The sequence below is a fragment of the Ornithorhynchus anatinus genome, chromosome 3, assembly GCF_004115215.2.
Source record: "Ornithorhynchus anatinus isolate Pmale09 chromosome 3, mOrnAna1.pri.v4, whole genome shotgun sequence".
Lineage (NCBI taxonomy): Eukaryota > Metazoa > Chordata > Mammalia > Monotremata > Ornithorhynchidae > Ornithorhynchus > Ornithorhynchus anatinus.
The window spans coordinates 29423513-29444988 of record NC_041730.1 but is presented as its reverse complement, the minus strand read 5'-3'; the positions used below and the strand labels follow the sequence as shown (position 1 = coordinate 29444988).

At 45.7% G+C, this 21476-nt stretch overlaps 1 protein-coding gene across 2 annotated transcripts in view; it reads left to right on the top strand.

The window, feature by feature from the left end:
* Positions 1-2169: 2169 nt before the first annotated feature.
* Positions 2170-21476, top strand: part of LDLRAD3 (low density lipoprotein receptor class A domain containing 3) — a 174940-nt gene continuing 155633 nt past the window's right edge. For both annotated transcript variants that reach the window (XM_029061142.2, XM_029061141.2), the window contains exon 1: positions 2170-2380. In XM_029061142.2, the coding sequence (XP_028916975.1) occupies positions 2323-2380 (58 nt within the window). In that variant the 5' untranslated portion in view covers positions 2170-2322. The remainder of the gene's footprint in view (positions 2381-21476) is intronic.

Here is a 21476-nt window from a genome sequence, read left to right as displayed (position 1 = left end):
TAACAAAATAAATAGGGTAATAAAAATATATACGAATGAGCAAATGAGCACAGTGTTGAGGGGACGGGAAAGAGAGAGGGGGAGGAGCAGAGGGAAAGAGGGGAAAGGGGGCTTAGCTGAGGGGAGGTGAAGGGGGGAAGGGGGAGGGAGCACAGGGCGGAGGGGGAGCAGAGAGGGAGCAGAGGGAAAGGGGAAGCTCAGTCTGGGAAGGCCTCTTGGAGGAGGTGAACTCTCTTAGAACTCTTATTCTTAGCACTTGCTAATACAGTGCTCTGCCCATCGTAAGCGCTCAATAAATACTCTTGCGCGAATGACAAAGGTCCCGGCAAAGGCGGCGATGGGCAAGTCCCGGAGTCAGCGAAATGGTTTAGCGGCGGGTCCCTCGTGGACCCACGAAGTCGAGGGGTCAACTCCCCGGCGAAGGGGACGGGGCGGGCAAGTCGGATGGGCCGCGGGGCGACCCCGGACAGAGCTTAGGGGGCTGGGGAGGAGGGCGTGGGGGCAGAGGGAGGGAGACACACGAGGGCAGGGAGGAGGGGAGGCAGAGGGGGAGAAAGGGAGCGAGGGAGGGAGAGGGGGTGGAGGGGATTGGCTTCAAGGCTCTCCATCACTTTGCCCCCTCCTACCTCTCCTCCCTTCTCTCTTTCTACTCCCCACCCCGCACTCTCCGCTCCTCTGCCGCTCACCTCCTCACCGCCCCCCGTTCTCGCCTATCCCGCCGACGACCCCTGGGCCACGCCCTCCGGCTGTCCTGGAATGCCCTCCCTCCTCACCTCCGCCAAACTAACTCTCTTCAAAGCCCTACTGACAGCACACCTCCTCCAAGCAGCCTTCCCAGACTGAGCTTCCCCTTTTCCCTCTGCTCCCCCTTCACCTCCCCTCAGCTAAGGCCCCTTTCCCGCCGTCCCTCTGCTCCTACCCCCCACCCTCCGCCTCCCCTCAGCACTGTGCTCATTTATATATATTTTTATTACCCTGTTTATTTTGTTAATGAGGTGTACATCTTCTTGATTCTATTTATCGAGATTATGTTGTCTTGTTTTTGTCCGTCTGTCTCCCCCGATTAGACCGTGAGCCTGTCAATGGGCAGGGATGATCCCTATCTGTGGCCGAATTGTCCATTCCAAGCGCTTAGTCCACTGCTCTGCACACAGTAAGCGCTCAATACTTGTCAGCTGTGTGACTGTGGGCAAGTCCCTTAACTTCTCTGTGCCTCAGTGACCTCATCTGTAAAATGGGGATGAAGGAGCAGCGTGGCTCAGTGGAAAGGGCATGGGCTTTGGAGTCAGGGCTCATGAGTTCGAATCCCAGCTCTGCCACTTGTCGGCTGTGTGACTGTGGGCAAGTCACTTAACTGCTCTGTGCCTCAGTTCCCTCATCTGTAAAATGGGGATTAAGACTGTGAGCCCCACGTGGGACAACCTGATTCCCCTATGTCTACCCCAGTGCTTAGAACAGTGCTCGGCACATAGTAAGCGCTTAACAAATACCAACATCAACTGTGAGCCTCACGTGGAGCAACCTGCTGACCCTGGATCTCCCCCAGCGCTGAGAACAGTGCTCTGCACATAGTAAGCGCTCAATACCTGTCAGCTGTGTGACTGTGGGCAAGTCCCTTCACTTCTCTGTGCCTCAGTGACCTCATCTGTAAAATGGGGATTAACTGTGAGCCTCACGTGGGGCAACCCGCTGACCCTGGATCTCCCCCAGCGCTGAGAACAGTGCTCTGCACATAGTAAGCGCTCAATACCTGTCAGCTGTGTGACTGTGGGCAAGTCCCTTCACTTCTCTGTGCCTCAGTGACCTCATCTGTAAAATGGGGATTAACTGTGCGCCTCACGTGGGACAACCCGCTGACCCTGTGTCTCCCCCAGCGCTGAGAACAGTGCTCTGCACGTGGTAAGCGCTTAACAAACACCAACGTTATTATTAAATACGATCGAATGAATGAATGAATGAGAAGGGAAAAGGGGGAGGAGGAAGGGGGCCGGGCTCGGTGCACCAGTGTGCCGAGCTCCGGGAGGGCGGGAGCGAATGAGGAAGCGAAGGGGCGGGAGAGGGCGGCGGCAGGAATAGGAGAGGAGAGGAGAGGGACAGAGGGGGAGGGAGCCGCCCGGCCCGCTCTGCCCGCCCGGCCCGCTCTGCCCGCCCGGCCCGCTCTGCCCGCCCTGCCCGCTGCCTCGTCCATCGGCCTGCCTGTGCCATCGGGCCGGGCCAGGCCCGCACTCGCACCCGCATCCGCACCCAAACTTGGCGGAGCCCGGGGGAGACACGGAGCGGAGCGGAGCGGCCCGGCCGACGGGAGGGAGCCGGGCCCGCGCCATGTGGCCGCTGCTGGGGCCGCTCTGCCTGCTCCTCGGCGGCAGCGGTGCCCCCGGGGGTGAGTAATCATCCTCACGGTTTTTGCTAAACCCTTACTCTGGGCCAAGCCCTGGGCCGAGCGCCGAGTGGCGGCGGGGGGAGCGGCCGCGAAGCTCCAACTTCCTTCCCCGGGCTGGCAGGGGGAGCGGGGAAGGAAGGAGTTCTTCCCCCCACCCCACCCCACCCCACCCCAGCCCAGCCCAGCCCACCCCAGCCCGAGCTGCCTTCCTCCTCCCTCCCTCCGACTGTCGGCCCGGCTGCGGGGGGTCGCAGCGGCCCCCGGCAGGACGGGTGGGCTTTCCCGGCCGGTCCGGGGGCATCGGAGGCGGCTCGGCCCGGCCCTCCGTCCTGACCCCCCGCGCCTCCTCCTCCCCACCTTCACCCCGCTGTCACTTTAGTAGGGGTAAAGGCTCCTCCTTTAATGATCGTGATGGTGTCTGTTAAGCGCTTACGATGTGCCAAGCACTGCCCTAAGCGCGTAACCAATGCTTGGCTATCGCATCTCAAGTTCCGTAGTAGACGGCCGTGATTGTGATCACACAAATACTGTAAATTAAAATTACACCGGATTCGCTTCTTTAAATGGCCACTTTATCACCTCCTGACTCGTCCGTCTCAACTAATTTAGTGGTTAAGCTGCGGCATAAACTCTTAATGTGGGGAAGGGAAGGAAAATGTTTTTACTGAGCGGTTAACTCGAATCCACACTACTCTAACATCAGAAATGCTTAAACTCCGCACCGAGGTGGGCGGGGGAGGTGGGGAGAAGGAACCACCCCTTGGAAAATTAGGGAATCTCCACTTGCTCTCGTGTCTTTTTGCCTCCAAGAACAGGGATTTGCCTTACAGTTGACATTCCTCCTAGCAGAGCTCTCACAGGTCAAAGACAGGTGCCAAAAGACTTGTTCTTTGCTCCTCTGTCCGTTTACTTGTATTGATGGCTGTCTCTCCCCACCTAGACTGTGTGCTCCTTGTGGGCCAGGGTTGTCTCTCTCTATTGCTGTATTGTACTTTCCAAGTGCTTAGTACAGTGCTCCGCACGTTAGAGCTCAATAAATATGATTGAATGAATACTCAGTGCTTAGCATTTTTGCATCTCCCCCTTAGCAGGTTGAATCTTAAGCCTGTTTGGGTTTGATCTTTAACAATAATAATAGTATTTGTTAAGCGCTTGCTATGTGTCAAGGACTGTTCTAAGAGCTGGGGTAGATACAAGGTAATCAGGTTGTCCCACCTGGGGCTCACAGTCTTAATTCCCATTTTACAGATGAGGTCACCGAGGCACAGAGAAGTGAAGTGATTGCTCATCGTCACACAGCAGACAAGTGGCAGAGTCAGGATTAGAACCCAAGACCTCTGACTCCCAAGCCAGTGCCTTTCCACTAAGTCACGCTGCTTCTCAAAATATTTGACATCGATGTGGGAATGGGAGAGGACCTTTTCCCTAAATATTCTTGTTTCAGTAAACCTCTTCTTCTTCCCTTCCCCATTCCCTTTTGTTTACAAACTGACCTCCAGTGCTGACAGTTAGCCAAGTTATCAATTTGATATGGTACTCCTAGCCCTCATGAAAAGGTAAATAAGTGACTCGTAAGGAAATTTCCTGTTTTTTCTTCGTCTGGGACTGTACATTCTGTCCCCTGCAGAAACTTGGATTCCCTGGTTGTCAATAGCTTGTCACCCTGTTCCTTGCTCCTGATGAGAGGGGCTGTGTCTGGCCCCTTGAGATGGCAATCAGTGGCACTTATGGAGTGCTTACTCTATCCTAAGAACTGTACTAAGCACTTGGGAAAGAACCATACAGTCAGAGTTGGTAGGCACAGTCTCTGCCCACAAGGAGCTTATAGTCTACCCTGTGAGACAGACATTAAAATATATTGCCAGTAGGGGAAATAGTGGAGTATATGGTAATATCCATACTTTGCATATCCTGTTTGTGTGGAAGTGCATTGTGTTGAGCAGTTAATTTTGGAAATTCATAGGTAATGTTGGGGATATGGGTGTTTTAAGGTACATTAACTTCATCTTATTATTATGCCCTTCTATTTTGCAAAATTCTGGCAGCATTTCCCATTAAGCTCAGGGCCGCAGGTTAACACTGGACCTAGGGATGAACCCCAACTGCTGCAGATGGTCTGAAATCCTTCCCTTCTCCCTGCCTGACTTCATATTTTTCCACCCTTTTGCTCCACAACATAGAGGAGGAGAACTTTGGGTTTTTCTCCCCATATAGTAGCCTGTGGAAACCTAACTGCAGTGAAGCTATAAGAGGTTTCCTTCAACAATGTGAGATCCTGGGGCTTTCTTGGGACAAGAACCTTAACATTCCAGGGCTTTTTAGAAATGCAGAGACAAAAGCCTTTCATTTTCTTTTTGGTGAAGTGGCAGAATGAACTGTGTATACTGGGGCCTTTCTGGACCAGGATCACGGAGTCAAACAGCATCCAGTTTTTCTTGATCTTGGGGAAGGTCTTCATGAGCTTACGTGGAAAGGGTTAGTTCCATGATGATGACTAAGCCCTGAGATGTCATCAGTACAGTTCAGTAGCCTATCCTATCTCCCTGAGCAGTGCATTTGATTAAAATCTGTGGCATTGGGTAGGACTCTACAAGAGAATCTACTGGGGCATTCATTTCCTCAGAAGGATTTTCTTGGGGTTATTTTTCATGGTATTTGTATGGGCTTATATTTGTTCTTCAGTGGGTATGTGTATCCATAAGTAGGAAGCTGGTTAATACTGTTCCCTGTGTTTAACCTGGGGGGAGGGTGTGTGGATGATATTGTGTGTGTGGGGGCGGGGAGAGGTAGAGCACATACACACACTTTAGTACCTAATGTAGTTCTAGTCCCAGTCTGGGATTTTTTGACTGATTTTTGTCCTTTCAGATATGCCATTAATTCTGAAGTGTATGTGTGTGGTTGAAAAGACCCTGTATAAGGTTTGCAGTACCTTCCACACTGGTTATGTTTGTCTTGGACCAAATTATTGGTATAACATTCTGGGACTGGACATACAGTATAAGCATGTCCACAGAGGGATAATTGAAGTGACTTGATAAATGGTTCTCCTGGAAATTTTTGGAAGCATGGTTAGAGAACATTTGAGAATTGGGAAAATATCCAGAAAAAACAAGTCACTGTGGATTAAACCTATGTCTCTTAAACTGTGTGCTGTTAAGAAAAATAATTGGCATTTAAACATATCTTTTCCTCTATCATTTGTGAAAAAGAAAACAGGCATACATCTATTTAAAAAATAAGATTTACAGAGTCTATGCCTTGGCTACATCCAATCATATAAGTGAAAAGTGAGTTTTCCCAAAATATAACTGCCCTAAAAATGTGTGAAAAGTCAGGGGTTGGTGGAAAGAGCGGGTGGGGTCTACAATGGCAAGGGAATTATTGAAGGGACAAGGAAATGTTTCCATACAGGAAAACTTCAGTTGCCTTTTCTGCCAAGGAAATGGTGTGGAAACACCTGGATTGATGTAACCTCACTGATATTTTCAGCAGGTGGTTTTTGACGAGAAAAAAACTCCTGGGAGTGGATGTGAGGGGTAGCAGGCTTATAAACTAGCAGTCTGTATATATGGCCTGGAAGAGACAATGCTTGTTTGTTTGAAGCAACCTTGTCCTTGAAAATATTTGGGGAAACAAAAAGTTTGTTTGAAAACTAAACATTGGTTTGTCTAAACATTAGATTTGTTTAGAAATCACTTGTCAGTAAAATCCCAACAGCACAGAAGAAGGTAGAAGGCCTAGAAAATATTGTAGATAGTCTCTGTTTAAAGATGAGAATCATCAACAGTTCCTGCGAAATTATTCTAGAGATGAGTTAGTTTGCGTGCTGATGTGATCACAGCAAATGCTCTCAGTTCTCTGAGAGAACCTCCTAACACCCACTGCCTACGTGTTGCTGTATTTCTGATATGTTTGTTGCGTGATCCTCAGAATATGGTCAAAAGGACAGGAGGAATTGGGATACTGTCCATGCTGGGTTATTAGAGTATGTATATCTTTCAGGTGCCAAGACCTCTCCTTGGTAATGACTTCCTGGTGGCGTGAGTCCATACAAAATTCATATGTTGCATAAACATGCATGTATAAAATCCAGATGTTAACTAAAAATTCAGTTGCATTGACCATGTGCCCTACCCGCTTTTTGTTCTTTTCCCCATTTCATGACAGCTGGAATTGTAGGAGTTGCTGCCAGAGCTCAAACACAAAACATACCCATGGGTCCTCAACTGGATCCTCAACAAGCAGCTTTAGCATTGGGAAAACTGGCACAAAGGACAGGAGACATTTGACATTTGAAAGGCTTTATTGTATTCAGTTTTGTACTTGGGCCACACAGGATTTTCTAGGAGACTGTTCTTAACATTACCGAAGTACAGATTGGTGTTACGGTGTTCTCTGTTCTGACAGATGAGAGTATTTGTTTTAAAGTTGGGCACTAAAATACTAATCTTGGAAGTCTCCTTTAACTTGGTACCTCCTAACTTCCCCCTTACTCTCTCAAAAAAGTTAAAAAAAAAAAAAGTGTTACCAAAACAGTAAATATACCGGAAGGGTGAGGAAAATTTCCCAGACTAGTTCTTCTGATGGAATTCTAGTCATTTGTAAGCCCCACTTGATCAATGCAGTATTTCACTTGCACCCTGTTCTGCTATAACATCGGTTCTCGTTACATGATTGTCTACAGCACAAAGAGAGAATTAGGAAATGTTCTTCCTGTAACACGATCCACAAGTTGGTGCGAGAAGATTTGGTTTGCAGGAATTGGGGGTGCATATGTGTGGTATGTGTCAAGGTGTGATGCTACTATACTTCTCAGTTTCTGTCTCAGCGTTCCTATATTGTGCTGTATAGTTCTTTGGGTTTCTCTAGATTTTTATAACTTTACAGTATTTAATATAGTAAAATGGTAGTGTGTGGCAACAGATGTGTGGCAGTCTGTGCATGGCAGGCAAAACATTATAGAAACTTAGATCTTTGAACCCTCTACCCCGACCCACTCATTGCCACTAAATCAGTGGTTACCATAACATGATTTCCTCTGTTATGAGATAACATAAGCTCCGCAGTAAAGGAGGACCCCTTGTATTAGCTTTTCATACTATTCTAATAGCATCAAGTGCTTACTATGAGCCAAGCACTCTGCTAAGCCTGGGGTAGATATAGTACAATCAGATCAGACACAGTCCCTGTCCACCCAGAGCTCAGTCTTGTAAGCTCTTTTCTGGCTGCTAATGTTCTAAAAGTAATGTAGTGAAATTTACCAAACCCAGATTCCTTTAATAAGGCATTTAGCCCCCAACTGTGGTTTTCCTGTTTCCTTTCTGGGTCTGCAGAAACTAAAAACCTGTTCCTCAGAGTGGAGATATATAGCATTATAGGATAGATCCTGAACTATTTTATTTTTGGCAAAGTTTTTTGGTTGTATTTTTTTTCTCCCTCCTTTTTTAAAGTCACTTAGAGTCTCATCACGTATGTGTAGAAGGCTGGGGGGCATACTTTCCAATTCCTCTAGCACCTACCTCTGTTCATCTCTCACCGTTGTATAATAGTGTAGATGCCTTTGGGGCAGGGACTTTTTTCAATTCACTTAACCTGGGGCAAATTGTAGCCACTCCAATATTCAAATCAAGTGATTCTCATCCATTATGGAAACTTGACTCAGTTCACCTGGTTAACTTCAGGGTTATATATATATATATGTTTCCTGGGGGAACAGGTATTTTATTTCACACCAGGTTCTAACGTCTTAGTCCAGGCATTTGAGATCTTTTTTGTTTATTCATTCAGTCGTATTTATTGAGCACTTACTGTGTGTAGAGCACTGTACTAAGTGCTTGGAATGTGCAATTCGGCAACAGAGAGAGACACTCTCTGCACAACAATGGGCTCACAGTCTAAAAGGGGAAGACAGACAGCAAAACAAAACAAATAGATAGGCATCAACACCATCAAAATAGATAAATAGAATCATAGACATATATACATCATTAATAAAATAGAGTAATAAATAATATATCCAAATATACACAAGTGCTGTGGGGAGAGGAAGGGGGTGAGCAGAGGGAGGGAGTAGGGGCAATGGGGAGGAGAGGAGGGGTGGAGGGAAAAGGAAAAGGAGTGTTCAGTGGGAAGGCCTCCTGGAGGAGGTGAGCTCTCAGTAGGGCTTTGAAGAGGGGAAGAGAGTTAGTTTGGCGGATGTGAGGAGGGAGGGCATTCCAGGTCAGTGGTAGGATGTGGGCCAGATGTTGACGGCGGGAGAGGTGAGAAAGAGGCACAGTGAGGTTGGGGTGTCTCAGGCAGAGGGCGAGGGGTGGGAAGGCTGTTCCCCCTCCCCCCACCCACCCAGCCCCTCCCAATATGGGAAGAGCTATAATGGGAGAAATAGGGCATGTGGGCCTGCTCTGGACCAGTAAATCTTGTATGCTGTTTGGAACTCATCCCTTCTCCCTTGACTTTTGTACTATGGGATACCATCCCGCCCCCCCACCCCCCAGTCCACTCTGATCTCCTGTTGCTTCGGGTGCCAGGGGAAATCTGGCACTTCTGCTTCCCCGTGAAACCCCAAGCAGAGGCCCTCTGCTACTTGTATGCCCAGAGGAATATCAGGGGCCCTGTGAGTGGTGGCCGGCAACCAGGGAGCTGTGGCAAATATATTTTCTCCCGCATCCCTGCTGGAGGCCATAGTCTCAGGTAAATGACCAGGAGTAACACCCAGCTTTAGGCAGGTGAATTTCTGTGACTGCTGTGGTTGCTTACTCTTTGGGTGCTGGAGTGTTCCAGTGTCATCCTGAACTAGGAAATCTTTGCTGCAGGTTCTTGCTGCTCCAAATGACTTTTGTTTTGTGAGTTCTAAGTCGTCAGTCTTCAACTAGCCTGGGTACACATTGAACCTCCTTTTCTGTCTTCTTGCCAATGGTGAGCCATTCGTTTTGACATTTAAACTGGCCTTTTCAGGATCTTGACTTTCAAAACAATTTCAGAGCCACTAGTATTATTCATGATAAATGGTGGTGATGGTGGGTCGGGGGTGGGAAAGCCGACTTGTTGGGTATTAAAGAAGTCAAGACTTATGAAAAGAACACCAAACAATCTCCATTTTGTCAGAAATGTTTTCCATGTTGCCGATAGATTCCCTGACCTACAGCAATTCCCATTACTTAAATTCCACTGGCAGTTGTGATGGATGAAGAACAGTTCATTTTCTATATAATAGGAATCCATCTTTTAGGAAGTTTCAGGCTTCATGGATACTGTCTTAATGAACTTCCTCTCCACAAAAAAGTATGGCAAACCCAGCTCTCTGCAACAGGCTTTGATCTCAAGTCTGTCTTTTGTGATGGCAAGTGCCTTCAACCCAAATCTGATTATCCCTGATCACAGTTGTGAGCCCTCTTCTCTCAGGACTCTGAATTTGGCTGTTTGTCCTGGTGTTAACAAGGGCTGTGCTGAGTTTGCTGAGACAGTATCCCAGTAGCTCATGTTTGCTGAGTTTCAGGATCTTTAGCTGGTCAGGGTGCAAACCCTTGCTGTCACCCAGCCCTTATTGACCTCTGAGACACAGAACAGCCTACTTCTTTTAAATACTCACACATTAGATTTGCTTATGTCTGAGCCTATATTTGCCCCCAAGGTCCAATCAATCATATTTATTGAGTGCTTACTATGTGCAGGGCACTGTACTAAGTGCTTGGGAGAGTACAGTATGACAAAATTAGTAGACACATTCCCTGCCCTTAACGGTCCAATATCAGAGGCAAAGCTAGAAATTTAAACTCTTAAGAAAATTTAAGGACACTGCTCTAAACCATCTGACTTTGCTCCCTCTTAGGTCATGAACAGGAGAGATTCTTATAATGAGTTGCCTTGTTCACCTGAAGGTGGAGAAGCTAGGATGGCCATTCCCTTAGCAGTTGCATTATCTGTCTCAACCCAAAGAAACCTCAACTAGAAAAACAGTTGCTTGTAAAATCGAATCACTTGCTACATGGAAATTCAGAGAGTCAATCAGCAAGTTGAGAGCCAAATCTAGAATGCCTGACTTCTCCCCTGTTCTCTTTCTCACAGCATGCTCCCCTCCTTAGAAGATGGTAAATTGACTGAGTCAGCGATGTGGTGATTTGACAGACAAGTAGTGTAGTGTTAAAATGAGGTTGGTCTTCCGCTTTTAAACCTGGAAGGCTGCCATTGAGAGAGGGAGGTAAACACTCTTGCTTACTCTGGAACTCAGAGAGAGAACTCAGAAGAAATTTGGAAGTTATGAATAAATGGGAATAAACGGATTTAAAAGACTAGGAAACTAGATGGTTATGATCTCTGGGGCAGTTGGACATGCATACATTGGCAAGACAAGAAAATGGAGTTATGTTATGGCAGACTCTCTGTCTTTCATATTTATTGAGCACTAAGGACTTAGGAGGGTACTCTCTAACAGAGTTGGTAGACACCTTCCTTGCCCACAACAAGCTTACAGTCCTGAGAGGAAAACTGGCATTAATATAAATAAATTATGGATTCATTCAATAGTATTTATTGAGTGCTTACTATGTGCAGAGCACTGTACTAAGAGCTTGGAATGTACAATCGGCAATAGATAGAGACAATCCCTGCCCGGTGACGGGCTCACATGTGTACCTAATGCTGGAGGGCTGAGGGTAGAATAAAGGAAGCAAATCCAAGTGCAAGGGCAGTACAGTAGGGAGTGGGAGAAACAGAAATGAGGCCTTAGTCAGGCTTCTTGGAGGAGATGTGCCTTGGATAAAGCTTTAAAGGCCAGGAGAGCGATTGTCTGTTGACTTGGAGAGAGGTTGTTCCAGGCCAGAGGCAGGAGGTGGGTGAGAGGTCCCCGCTAGATAGACGAGAATGAGGTACAGTGAGTAGGTTGGGATTAGAGGAGCGAAGTATCCGGCCTGGGTTGCAGTAGAATAATAAGAATAATAATAATACTGTTGGTGTTTGTTAAGCGCTTACTATGTGATGAGCACTGTTCTAAGCACTGGGGTAGATACAGGGTAATCAGGTTGTCCCACCTGATACTCACAGTCATAATCCCCATTTTACAGATGAGGTCACCGAGGAACAGAGAAGTTAAGTGACTTGCCCAAAGTCACACAGCAAACAGGTGGTGGAGCCAGAATTAGAACCCATGACCTCTGACTCCTAAGCCCATGCTCTTTCCATTGAGCCACGCTGACTCTGTGGTCATGGGGTCTAATTTCTGTTCTGCCGCTTGTCTGCTTTGTGATCTTGGGCAAATCACTTCACTTCTCCATGCCTCAGTTACTCTATCTGAAAAATGGGGATTGAGACTGTGAGCCCAACTTGGGACAGGGACTGTGTCAACCCCGATTTGCTTGTATCCATCCCATTGCTTAGGACAGTGTTTGGTGCACAATAAACTTGTAATGAATGCCATTATAATATTATTATTATTAAGTACGGACTGGAGTGGGGAGAGACAGGAAGGTTAGCAAGGAGGCTGATACAGTAATTAAGGCAGGATAGGATAAATGCTTGGATTAGCCTGGTAACAGTTTGGGTGAAGAGGAAAGGGCACTCTCCCAAGTACTTCATACAGTGCTCTGCACACAATAGGTGCTCAATAAATGATTAATTGATTGCCCAAAACACATACTCCTGGATGACTACACTGAAATCCTGTAATACCTTCGGTTTTAGCCTTGAATCGGCCCAGTGTTTTCTCCAAGTCATTAAACTAATTGGACACAGTTGAAAAATCAGGCACAATCACAAACTTGGAGAGCTGCCCTTGATTTAAAAGGTCTCTTGACTATTTTGGAAAGTTCCAAGAACTACTAGCTTCTAATTATGAAGGTGCAATGGGTTAATCAGAAGTAACTGGGCGTGGTGATTTTTGGCTTGTAACCTGTTTCTGAAGGCTTTCAAGGTTAGTGTCTTAGTTTTCTCTAGCTGCTACAATTAAAGAATGAAACAAAAAGCACCCCCCCACCCCCCCATCCCGATGTTTAGAAGCACGTGTGATTTGTAATTGTTCCTGGATGAGAGAGGGATAGTGGTTCTCAGGGGAGTCTGGAGTCAGGCATCTAAGGGGACATGTGGACTTCTGCCCTTGGCATTGTCTGGCTTGAGATCCAGGAAGGAGCCAATGAGATTGTTTGTGAACTGAATTAATCCCCCAGCAATGAGTTGGGGAAGAGGTGGTGAAATGAGAGGAGTCTGGGTGGATCCGGCTGGGGGAGGGAGGGGGTTCTTGCTGGGCTGGCTGTAGATGCATCTGGAAGCACTTTGGAGAAAATAAAGTATTAATAAAAAGAATTATAACTCAGAGCGAAGGCTGTATTCTGTAACTCCAGAAACAGAGGCAGTTAGAAATGATATGATCCAAATGAAGCTGGACAAATAGGCAGCCATGCAGGTGGAAAGAAAAGCTAGTCTTGTTGCTTCACTCTTAGACAGCTGGGGTCTGTGCAGAGCCAATTTGTATTATCAGCGTTATTCTGAGTATGGATTGCAGACACTAATCAATGTTTCATGAGAAAAGGTGCCATTGATTGTTTTTAAACTGTGGGGCTCTTTGTCGCCAATATCCTCTATAATTAATTAATCTGGATGACATCCCTGGAATGAGATGGGGGTAAACAGAGACAGAGAGGGGAGTGAAGAGTCTGGGACACTGTTAGGACCGCCCTGTTCTTTAGTTTCTCACTGGAGTGCTGGAGAAATAATTTATTCTGTTATCATCACTATTTATTGAGATGTCAGCTATGTGTAGAATACTGTAGTAGACACTGACTAGTTTTCAGTTATCTGTCTGTGTCAGTGTTGCCTGTATGTGGACTAGGGGGCAATACTATTTTCCCACTCTTTGAGTGCCTGTCTCTGAGAGGCAGCAGGGGGTAGTGGAAAGAGCACAGACTGAAAGTCAGGAGTCTAGATTCTAATTCCAGATCTGTCACTAAGTGTCTGGCTGTATGACCCTGGGCAAGTCACTTAAATGCTCTCTGCCTCGGTGTCCTCACCTAAAAAATGAGGGTTCAAATATCTGTTCTCCCTTTTTTATATTGTGAATGCCAATACTCAGCACAGTGCTTGGCACATAGAAAGTCCATAATAAATGCTGTCATCATCAACATCCCCCATTATATGATAAACTCCTTGAGGCCAGGGGATGAGCATTTGGCTTTATCTGAACTCTTTCAAGATCTTAGTACAATGCTGTGCAGATGGCTTTGATTGATTTTTGATTTGATATTCCTAATGAGCCCTTGCCTTGTAGGTTTGCCTTTATCTCACAAGGAGTATGTTTTCCAAGACAGTTTCCTCTGTGTAATATATTATTTGTGCAAACATAAACTATCTTGAGAGGGCAATGAGATAGAGCAGTGGTCTAGGGCCCTGAGAGTTAAGATGCCTAAGGAATACTTGTGCATCCTTGCCCTTTCCCGACCTTCCACCCTGAAGACCAGGGAGGGGTTCTATCCATCCGATCTCTGCTCTGGTCAAAATAAGGAAGCCACTGCTCCTACGGCCAATGAGATAATTGACATTATTCCCGAAGGCAGGTCTGGAACGTGGTAAGAAACATGAGATGGCATTTTGGAAGGTGCATTACCTATTTCAGGCTCCTCGGGCAATGGAACAGAGGTGATCTTGTCTAATGTACTAAATGGAAGAATCCAAGAGAGTTCCCTCTGGAAATAATAATGGAGACCTAGCGATTATCAGGGGGATGTATTGTCTGAGGTGGTTCTCTGCCCTTCATCCATTTAATGGTATTTATTGAGCACTTACCCTGTGCCTAGCACTGTACTTAGTGCTTGGGACGGTACAGTACAGTACATCAATTATCAGTGAAATTTATTGAAAACTTACTCTGTGCAGAACACTGAATTAAGCTTTTGGGAGAGTATACAATATAAGAGAGTTGGTAGACATGTTCCCTACCCACAGTGAGTCTAGGAGTATGTGTAAGTAAGGAGTAAGAGTAAGTAGACACAATCCTTGCTGTCAAGGATCTTACAGTCTTTAAGCAGACTCTTTCTCTCTCCAATCCACCCATTTTCATGTTTTCCATGGAAGACTTAGGCCCAACGTATAACTAGAGCACGATTTACCACAGAGTCCCAAAGAAAGCACCCATCATCTGCTGAGGTTGTTGTTTAGGGTTTTTTTTCCAATTTATTCAGTGGAAACTCCAGCTTGAAGTTTGCTCATGGCTCTTGAGTTACCTTCAGGCCACTTATTTTCAAATTTCCAAGCATTTTCTATGGAGAGTACCTGTCTTGCTGTAGTGAAGGACTAATTTAGCCTAGTCAAACAAAATCTGAAAATTGGGGAAGCCACTTTGATCACCATGATCTGATGTTCAAGTTCCAACTGAACTTGAACAGAGAGCCGCTGGCCCCTCTGATTTATTATTTGCTGGCTGGGTGCATAGCTCCTCACTGTGTACTCTGGAAGCAGAGAGAGCGTTCAATCAGCAAGCCGACTTGGACAAAGATTTCATCCTAAATTTTGTGTTTTATCTTTGTGCCTGTGGTGCTTCCTTGTGGTTTTTCATTTGCCTGGCAGTGAGCCAGACTTGGAAATATTAAAGCAGACACCAGCAGAGGTAAACACATCTCCTTTTTGAAAGCAAGCTGTGCAGTGCCTAGTGCTCTGGTTTTTTCAGACAGGTGTGCAGGTTCCCTGTGGGTGTGTGCTCAGACCCTACAGTGTGGTTTGTTTTTTTTCAAAGGGATTTAGGGATAAAACCCAGCAAAATGCATAGTGGATAAAGCATGGGCCTGGGAGTCAGAAGATCATGAGTTCTAATCTCAGCTATCTAATGTGTGACCTTAGGAAATTCACTTCACTTCTCTATACCTCAGTTCCCTAATCTGTAAATGGGAATTAAGATTGGGAGCCCCATGTGGGGTAGTGATTGTGTCCAATCCTATTTGCTTGTATCCACCCCAGTGCTTAGTACAGTGCCTGGCACACAGTAAAAGCTTAACAAATACCACAGTTGTTATTATAAAACATCAGTGACATGGTACCCGGTTTTTGGTTTATTTGATTAAAAGTTTTAATGAAATGAAACAACCCACTTGCCGTGAGTGTGCAGATTTGCCTTGTTTAGGCTTTGTACTTGCGGTGTGGGTTATAGTCATTAAATGCCATGATGTTATTGGGCCTGATCCTGTTGTGTGTCAGAGAAGCAGCGTGGCGCAGTGGAAAGAGCACGGGCTTTGGAGTCAGGGCTCATGAGTTCGAATCCCAGCTCTGCCACTTGTCAGCTGTGTGACTGTGGGCAAGTCACTTAACTTCTCTGTGCCTCAGTTCCCTCATCTGTAAAATGGGGATTAAGACTGTGAGCCCCACGTGGGACAACCTGATTCCCCTGTGTTTACCCCAGCGCTTAGAACAGTGCTCTGCACATAGTAAGCGCTTAACAAATACCAACATTAACTACTGTTTAGCAGTTAAACTGATCACTTCTAAGATCCCCCTTAATAATAATAATAATTTTAGTACTTCAAGTTGCATGGCCTAGTAAATAAAGCACAGGCGTGGGAGTCAGAAGGTCATGGGTTCTAATCCTGACTCGATCTCTTGTCTGCTGTGTGATCTTGGCCAAGTTACTTCACTTTTCTGTGCCTCAAGTACCTCATCTGTAAAGTGGGGATTGAGACTGTGAGCCCCACCTGGGACAGGGACTGTGTCCAACCCAACCTGACTTGCTTGTATCCACTTCAGTGCTTAGTACAGTGCCTGGTACATAGCGTTCAACACATACAACAGTTATTATTATTAAGCCTTTCCTTTGTGCCAAGCACTGTCCAAGTACTGGGGTAGATACAAATTGATCAGGTTGGACAGAGTCCCTGTCCCACATGGGGCTCACTCTCTTAATCCCCATTTAAGGCCAGCTCCTACACCTAGCAAATTTGGGTGTTGTCCCCCTCCAGGCCTCATTCATTCAGTAGTATTTATTGAGCGTTTACTATGTGCAGAGCACTGTAATAAGCGCTTGGAATGTACAAACCGGCAACAGATAGAGACAGTCCCTGCCCATTGATGGGCTTACAGTCTACTCATGTGTCCTAATTTGGGAATTTCCAGGTCAGGGGTGGTGGAGGGGAGGGAGATGGTTAATGGAGAGCTGCTGTGGCTTTTGGAACAGGTTTGGTTATTCCAAGTTGTCATGGGAATGACAGATCTTTGACTGCCCTGTGACACCCGCGATACTCAGATCCTGTGTGTGAATCAGTCAGATGTATTTATTGAGCACTTACTATGTGCAGAACACTGTACTAAACGATTGGGAGAGTACACTATAAAAGAGTTGGTAGACAGGTTCCTTTCTCACAGCCAGCTTACAGTTTAGAGGGAGAGTATGTGACCTATTTAAGGTTCAGCCTGTGTGCCTGTTTGATCTGACTTGGTCTTCTGCCAAGCGCAAGAGCAGGTACCAGGGGCTAGTACTGGGGCAGTACCTAGATTTTTGCTTGGCAAAGGATTCTGGTGTCTAGAACGTTATATAGGTCAGCAGTGGACAGTTGACTCCTGTTGTGAAAATTTAGTCATTTTAGGTTCTATTAAAAATGACAGCCAGACTCTTTTCTTCCAGAGGAGTCTGGCAAGTTCAAAACATGAGGGCTTGACCTTCCTCTCAGGAAGATCAAGGTGTATTCCAGGTTCATCCTCCTTTCACTTGGTGAGACAGGCAGCTTCAGGAGTGAGATTCCCATTTTTCACTGAGTCACTTTGGCACAGACAAGGTGAGCAGCTTGCTCAAAGTACTAGTCTCATCCACCCAGTTGGATATTTAAACCAATGAATCTAAAAGTTTTCTCCACCAACAGTCCCCTGGGCCCTGATTTTACTTCCCAAATAACCTTTGATTGCCTCACCCAGTGTCTGGAGCTGAGGTAAACTTGGGGCTTTAGCTTGCTGTTGCTTAGGTGCGTAATGCCCTTTTTGTGTGAGATTCCCTTTTAAATCGTGTGTCTTACTAGTTGGATGACCATTTGTCCAGTGTTCAGCAGATGTGTCTCCTAACAGAGATAGGTCATTGCATGCCTTTATGTCTGGAGTTTATATTTTAAGTGCTCCCGCCATGGGAGTTGTGTGGTTCAGAAGCGACACTTGTGTTCACGGGGCCCTCTGGGGGGAACATGTAGACCTGGAGGAGTGGGAGTTTGAGGGCCAAGTGGCCTTCTGGAGAAATGATGTAGGTTGTGGTGGACTTCCGCAAAATGTTGCAAAGTGTACCTTTCTCGCGTACACCATATCACGTGCGTCAGCCTGGGTGTCTGATATCCACAAGTGTTGTCATTACCAAATCCCCCACCATATTATTAGGAGTTAAGATTTTGGGGGGAAGAAGTCATTTTTTCGAAACTCGGAAAAGCTGCCCCAAGGAGGAAACCGATGAATTGAGAATTGAAAGTGGCAAACAGTAGTACCGAAGTATGTTAGTGCTGCTTTTGCAAACTTCATGCAAAGATTTTTGAAATGTTAATCATCCAGAAAAAGAGAAGGCACTGTGTAGTGAGTTGATTGCTAGGTTCTTCAGGGCAAAGAACAGTGGCCTTGGAGAAAGGAGAGCTGGGACAGGTGCTGGGTGGGGAGTGGTGATTTTAGCATGGTTGGTGAATCAAACCTTGACATTAGGTTAAGGGCTTCATTCTCTCCCCTCTGCATTTGTAGAATGGTGATATCATGTGCTCCTTCATTATTAGAATAATAATTCTAATATTATTGTTATTTTGCTGTAATCTCCAAAATGAATACTATAAGAAACTGTTAATTTTGGCCATTCACCTAATGTAAATATTGTATAATCTCATAAATCTGTCTTTGTCACTCTCTGGATTATCAAAAAAAAATGTATTTGTGTTCACTTTTGCAGTTTTGGGGCCAATGAAAATACCATGTACAGAGACAACTTTTTATCAGACATGTTGGGGGAATGAGGGGTGGCCGTAGTTATTTGAGAGTCAGGATTGTCTATATGTGTGTGTGGGTTCTGTTTCGCCATACGGGGGGCTAGCAAGAGCCATCTAATTAAGCAACCAATAGTATTTATTCAGTTAATTGTCTTTAGTGCTTACTGTGTGCAGAGCACTATACTAAGTGCTTTATCGAGTGTTTACTCTGTGCACAGCATTGAACTAAGCATTTAGGAGATGAAAATACAAAAGAGTTGGTAGACACGATTCTTGCCCTCAAGGAGCTTACAGTCTAGTAGGGATAAAGTCCCTTCAGAAAGAAGCCTGTAGTCTGAGGAAAAACTGCAGTGGGGAATACCAGTAGGAGTCCCACTACTGTCCTGAACCTGAAGGCCTTGTTGTTGATTGCCTCAGGCTGCCCAACAAGGGTTGCTGGGAAAAAGTTCTGGAGACCGTCCCAGAAGAGGACATACAGCTTGGATTTACTCATCCTGGCCGTTTTACGTGGCAGGTAGGCTCTGCAGTTTCCCTGAGTTTCAATTTTCTGCAGTTTCCCAGGATGCCAGATTTTTGAGATCATTGAAAGCAGTGTTAAAAATGAAGGTAATCTAACAAAAGACACAGCTTGTCCTCCCAAGACTATGTTGTTCTACTGATTAAAAGCTGAGAAATGGTGTGTGTGTGCATGTGTGTATGTGTGTGTGTGTGTTGGGGAGGGGAGGGGTTTATTATTTGCAGCTTTTATTTTTCTCAGTCTCTGGACTTGAGGAAATACTCGTTGTGTAGTACATATTTCCAAATGTGATTTGGTGTGATCGCCAACTGTACTATTGGAATTCAAGTCCAAATTGGGTTTATTTTGAACTCCTTATTAGCCAGAACACTTTGGAACTCAGCAGTATGGTGTTTGTATTGATGGTCATCTCTGATGAATAGGAATAGAAAGAGCGACAGGAACTCCACTGATTTTCTTTGTATAATAATAAATGTGGTATTTGTTAAGCGTTTATTGTGTTCCAGGCACTGTATTAAACTCTGGAGTGGTTATGAGCAAGTCAGGTAAGACACAGTCCCTGTCTCACATGGGGCTCACAGTCTCAATCCCCATTTTACAGATGAGGTAACTGAGGCACAGATGAAGTGAAGTAACTTGCCCAAGGTCACACAGCAGACAAGTGGCAGAGCAGGGATTAGAACCCATGACCTTCTGACTCCGAAGCCCATGCTCTATCCACTATACCGTGCTGCTTCATGCTGCTTTGCCTCTTCAATGGATAGATCTAAGTTTAGGCAGCTCCTCTCAGTCACAATTGTCATATTGTCTTTGGCGGCATATATGTAATATTCATTAAACGCTGAACATGGTTCTAAATGCTGGAGTAGATACAAGATAATCAGATTGGACACTGTCTCTGCCCCACTTGAGAGTCACAGTCCAAATAGGAGGAAGAAAAGGTATTGAACCCCTTTTCACAGATGAAGATTCTGAGGAAAAAAGAAGTTGAGACTTGCCCAAGGTTACACAGTAGGCAATTGAGCAGGGATTAGAACCCAAGACCCCCAACTCACAAGCTGTGTTGCCCTCAGTAAGCTTCTCAGTAGGTCATGCTGCTTCTTAGTGTGATGATGGATGATCTGTCAGGAATGACAGATGAGCCTCAATCATAGGAATTTGGAATCAATAATCTGCACAGAGGAATTGCTTGAAACGCTAGTGGCTTGAAAAACATCACTCAGTTTCCCATCCCTGCTAGTCATGCTTCCGCCGAGGCATGGAGAACAATGAGCCAGTAATCATAGAGCGTCAGAGAGCAGTGCAGCATATTGTAAAATGCATGTGCAGTGCTTATGTTCAATGCCCATACTAACCAGCTACAGGCACAACTGGGATTAGAACCCAGATCTCTTGATTCCCAGAGCAGTTCTCTTTCCACCAGACTCACAACAGAGTAGAATTAGATGTGCAAAAGATAAGATCTGGGGAAGAGACCATATGTCAAGTCTAGCAAGAAAGGAGTAGGGCTATAATCCAGTATGCCCATCATGAGGGTTTTTTTTGTTTGTTTTCCTTTTGTCACCTGTAGAAGGAATTAGGTTGTAGTTAACTTTCTTTTAGAGGTGGAAACTGATGAATCTTCTTGTGGGGCATATCTGAAATCTAGCCAGTGAGAGCATGGCCTGAGGAAGGTGAGCAGGGTTGAGATTTGATTCCTTTCCCCTCTCAGGAATCCTGAAAAGTTGTGGGAGGACTTTAGAGTTCTGTGTTATTAACCATTCTCTTTCTGTCTGTGGCTTTTAAAGTACGCTTCTTTCTCTCCCTTCTGTCCATTTCATCCTTGTCCCATCTGTTGGTCTGATACAGCTGTGAAAGAGAGCTTAGATTGTGCTCATGGTGGGGGAAGGTTGAGGGTGTGTTTGTGTAGAGCATTGCCTGATTTGGGCCTGGCCCTCGGGCTCTGTTTGGGACCAGACCCATTAAATGGAAGGGCTATTCAATCATATTTATTGAGCACTTACTGTGTGCAGACCACTGTACTAAGCACTTGTGCCAGACCATACTCCTCATATGTGCTTCAAGCTGCCTCTGGGCTCGATGAATGTCACAACTCTTGACAAACATCGTGGTCTAGTGGGTAGAACATGGGAGTGGGAGTAGGAAGAACCTGGGTTCTAATACTGGCTTCTCCACTTATTTGCTGTGTGACCTTGGGCAAGTCAGTTAATTTCTCCATGCCTCAGTTACCTCATCTGTAAAATGGAGATTGAGTGTGAGCCTTGATGAGGGACAGGGACTATGTCCAACTTGATTAGCTTGTATATACTCCTGTTCTTAAAGTGGCATATAGTGTGCACTTAACAAGTACCATAATTATTTGGTGCAAGAGGATCACTAGCTGGTGGAAGTCCTTTTATGGTCCCTGGGTTGACAGGTCCAGGGACAAAGATGCATGATGCCACATCCTTCCCTGCTGGAAATTAGGCTGGCTCCTATCAGGCCTGGCTGTGGCCCCAAATTCCATAGGACTTGTATGTCAGGATTGGTTTGTGCAGTGCATAGGGTTGTGTGGTGTGTCTGGGGAGACCTGTGTACTAAGAGTGCCTCTTAATTCCATGTCTTATTAAAGCAGGTGGGACTACTTTGCCAAGCAAAGATATCTGACATAGAGAAGTGACTTTGA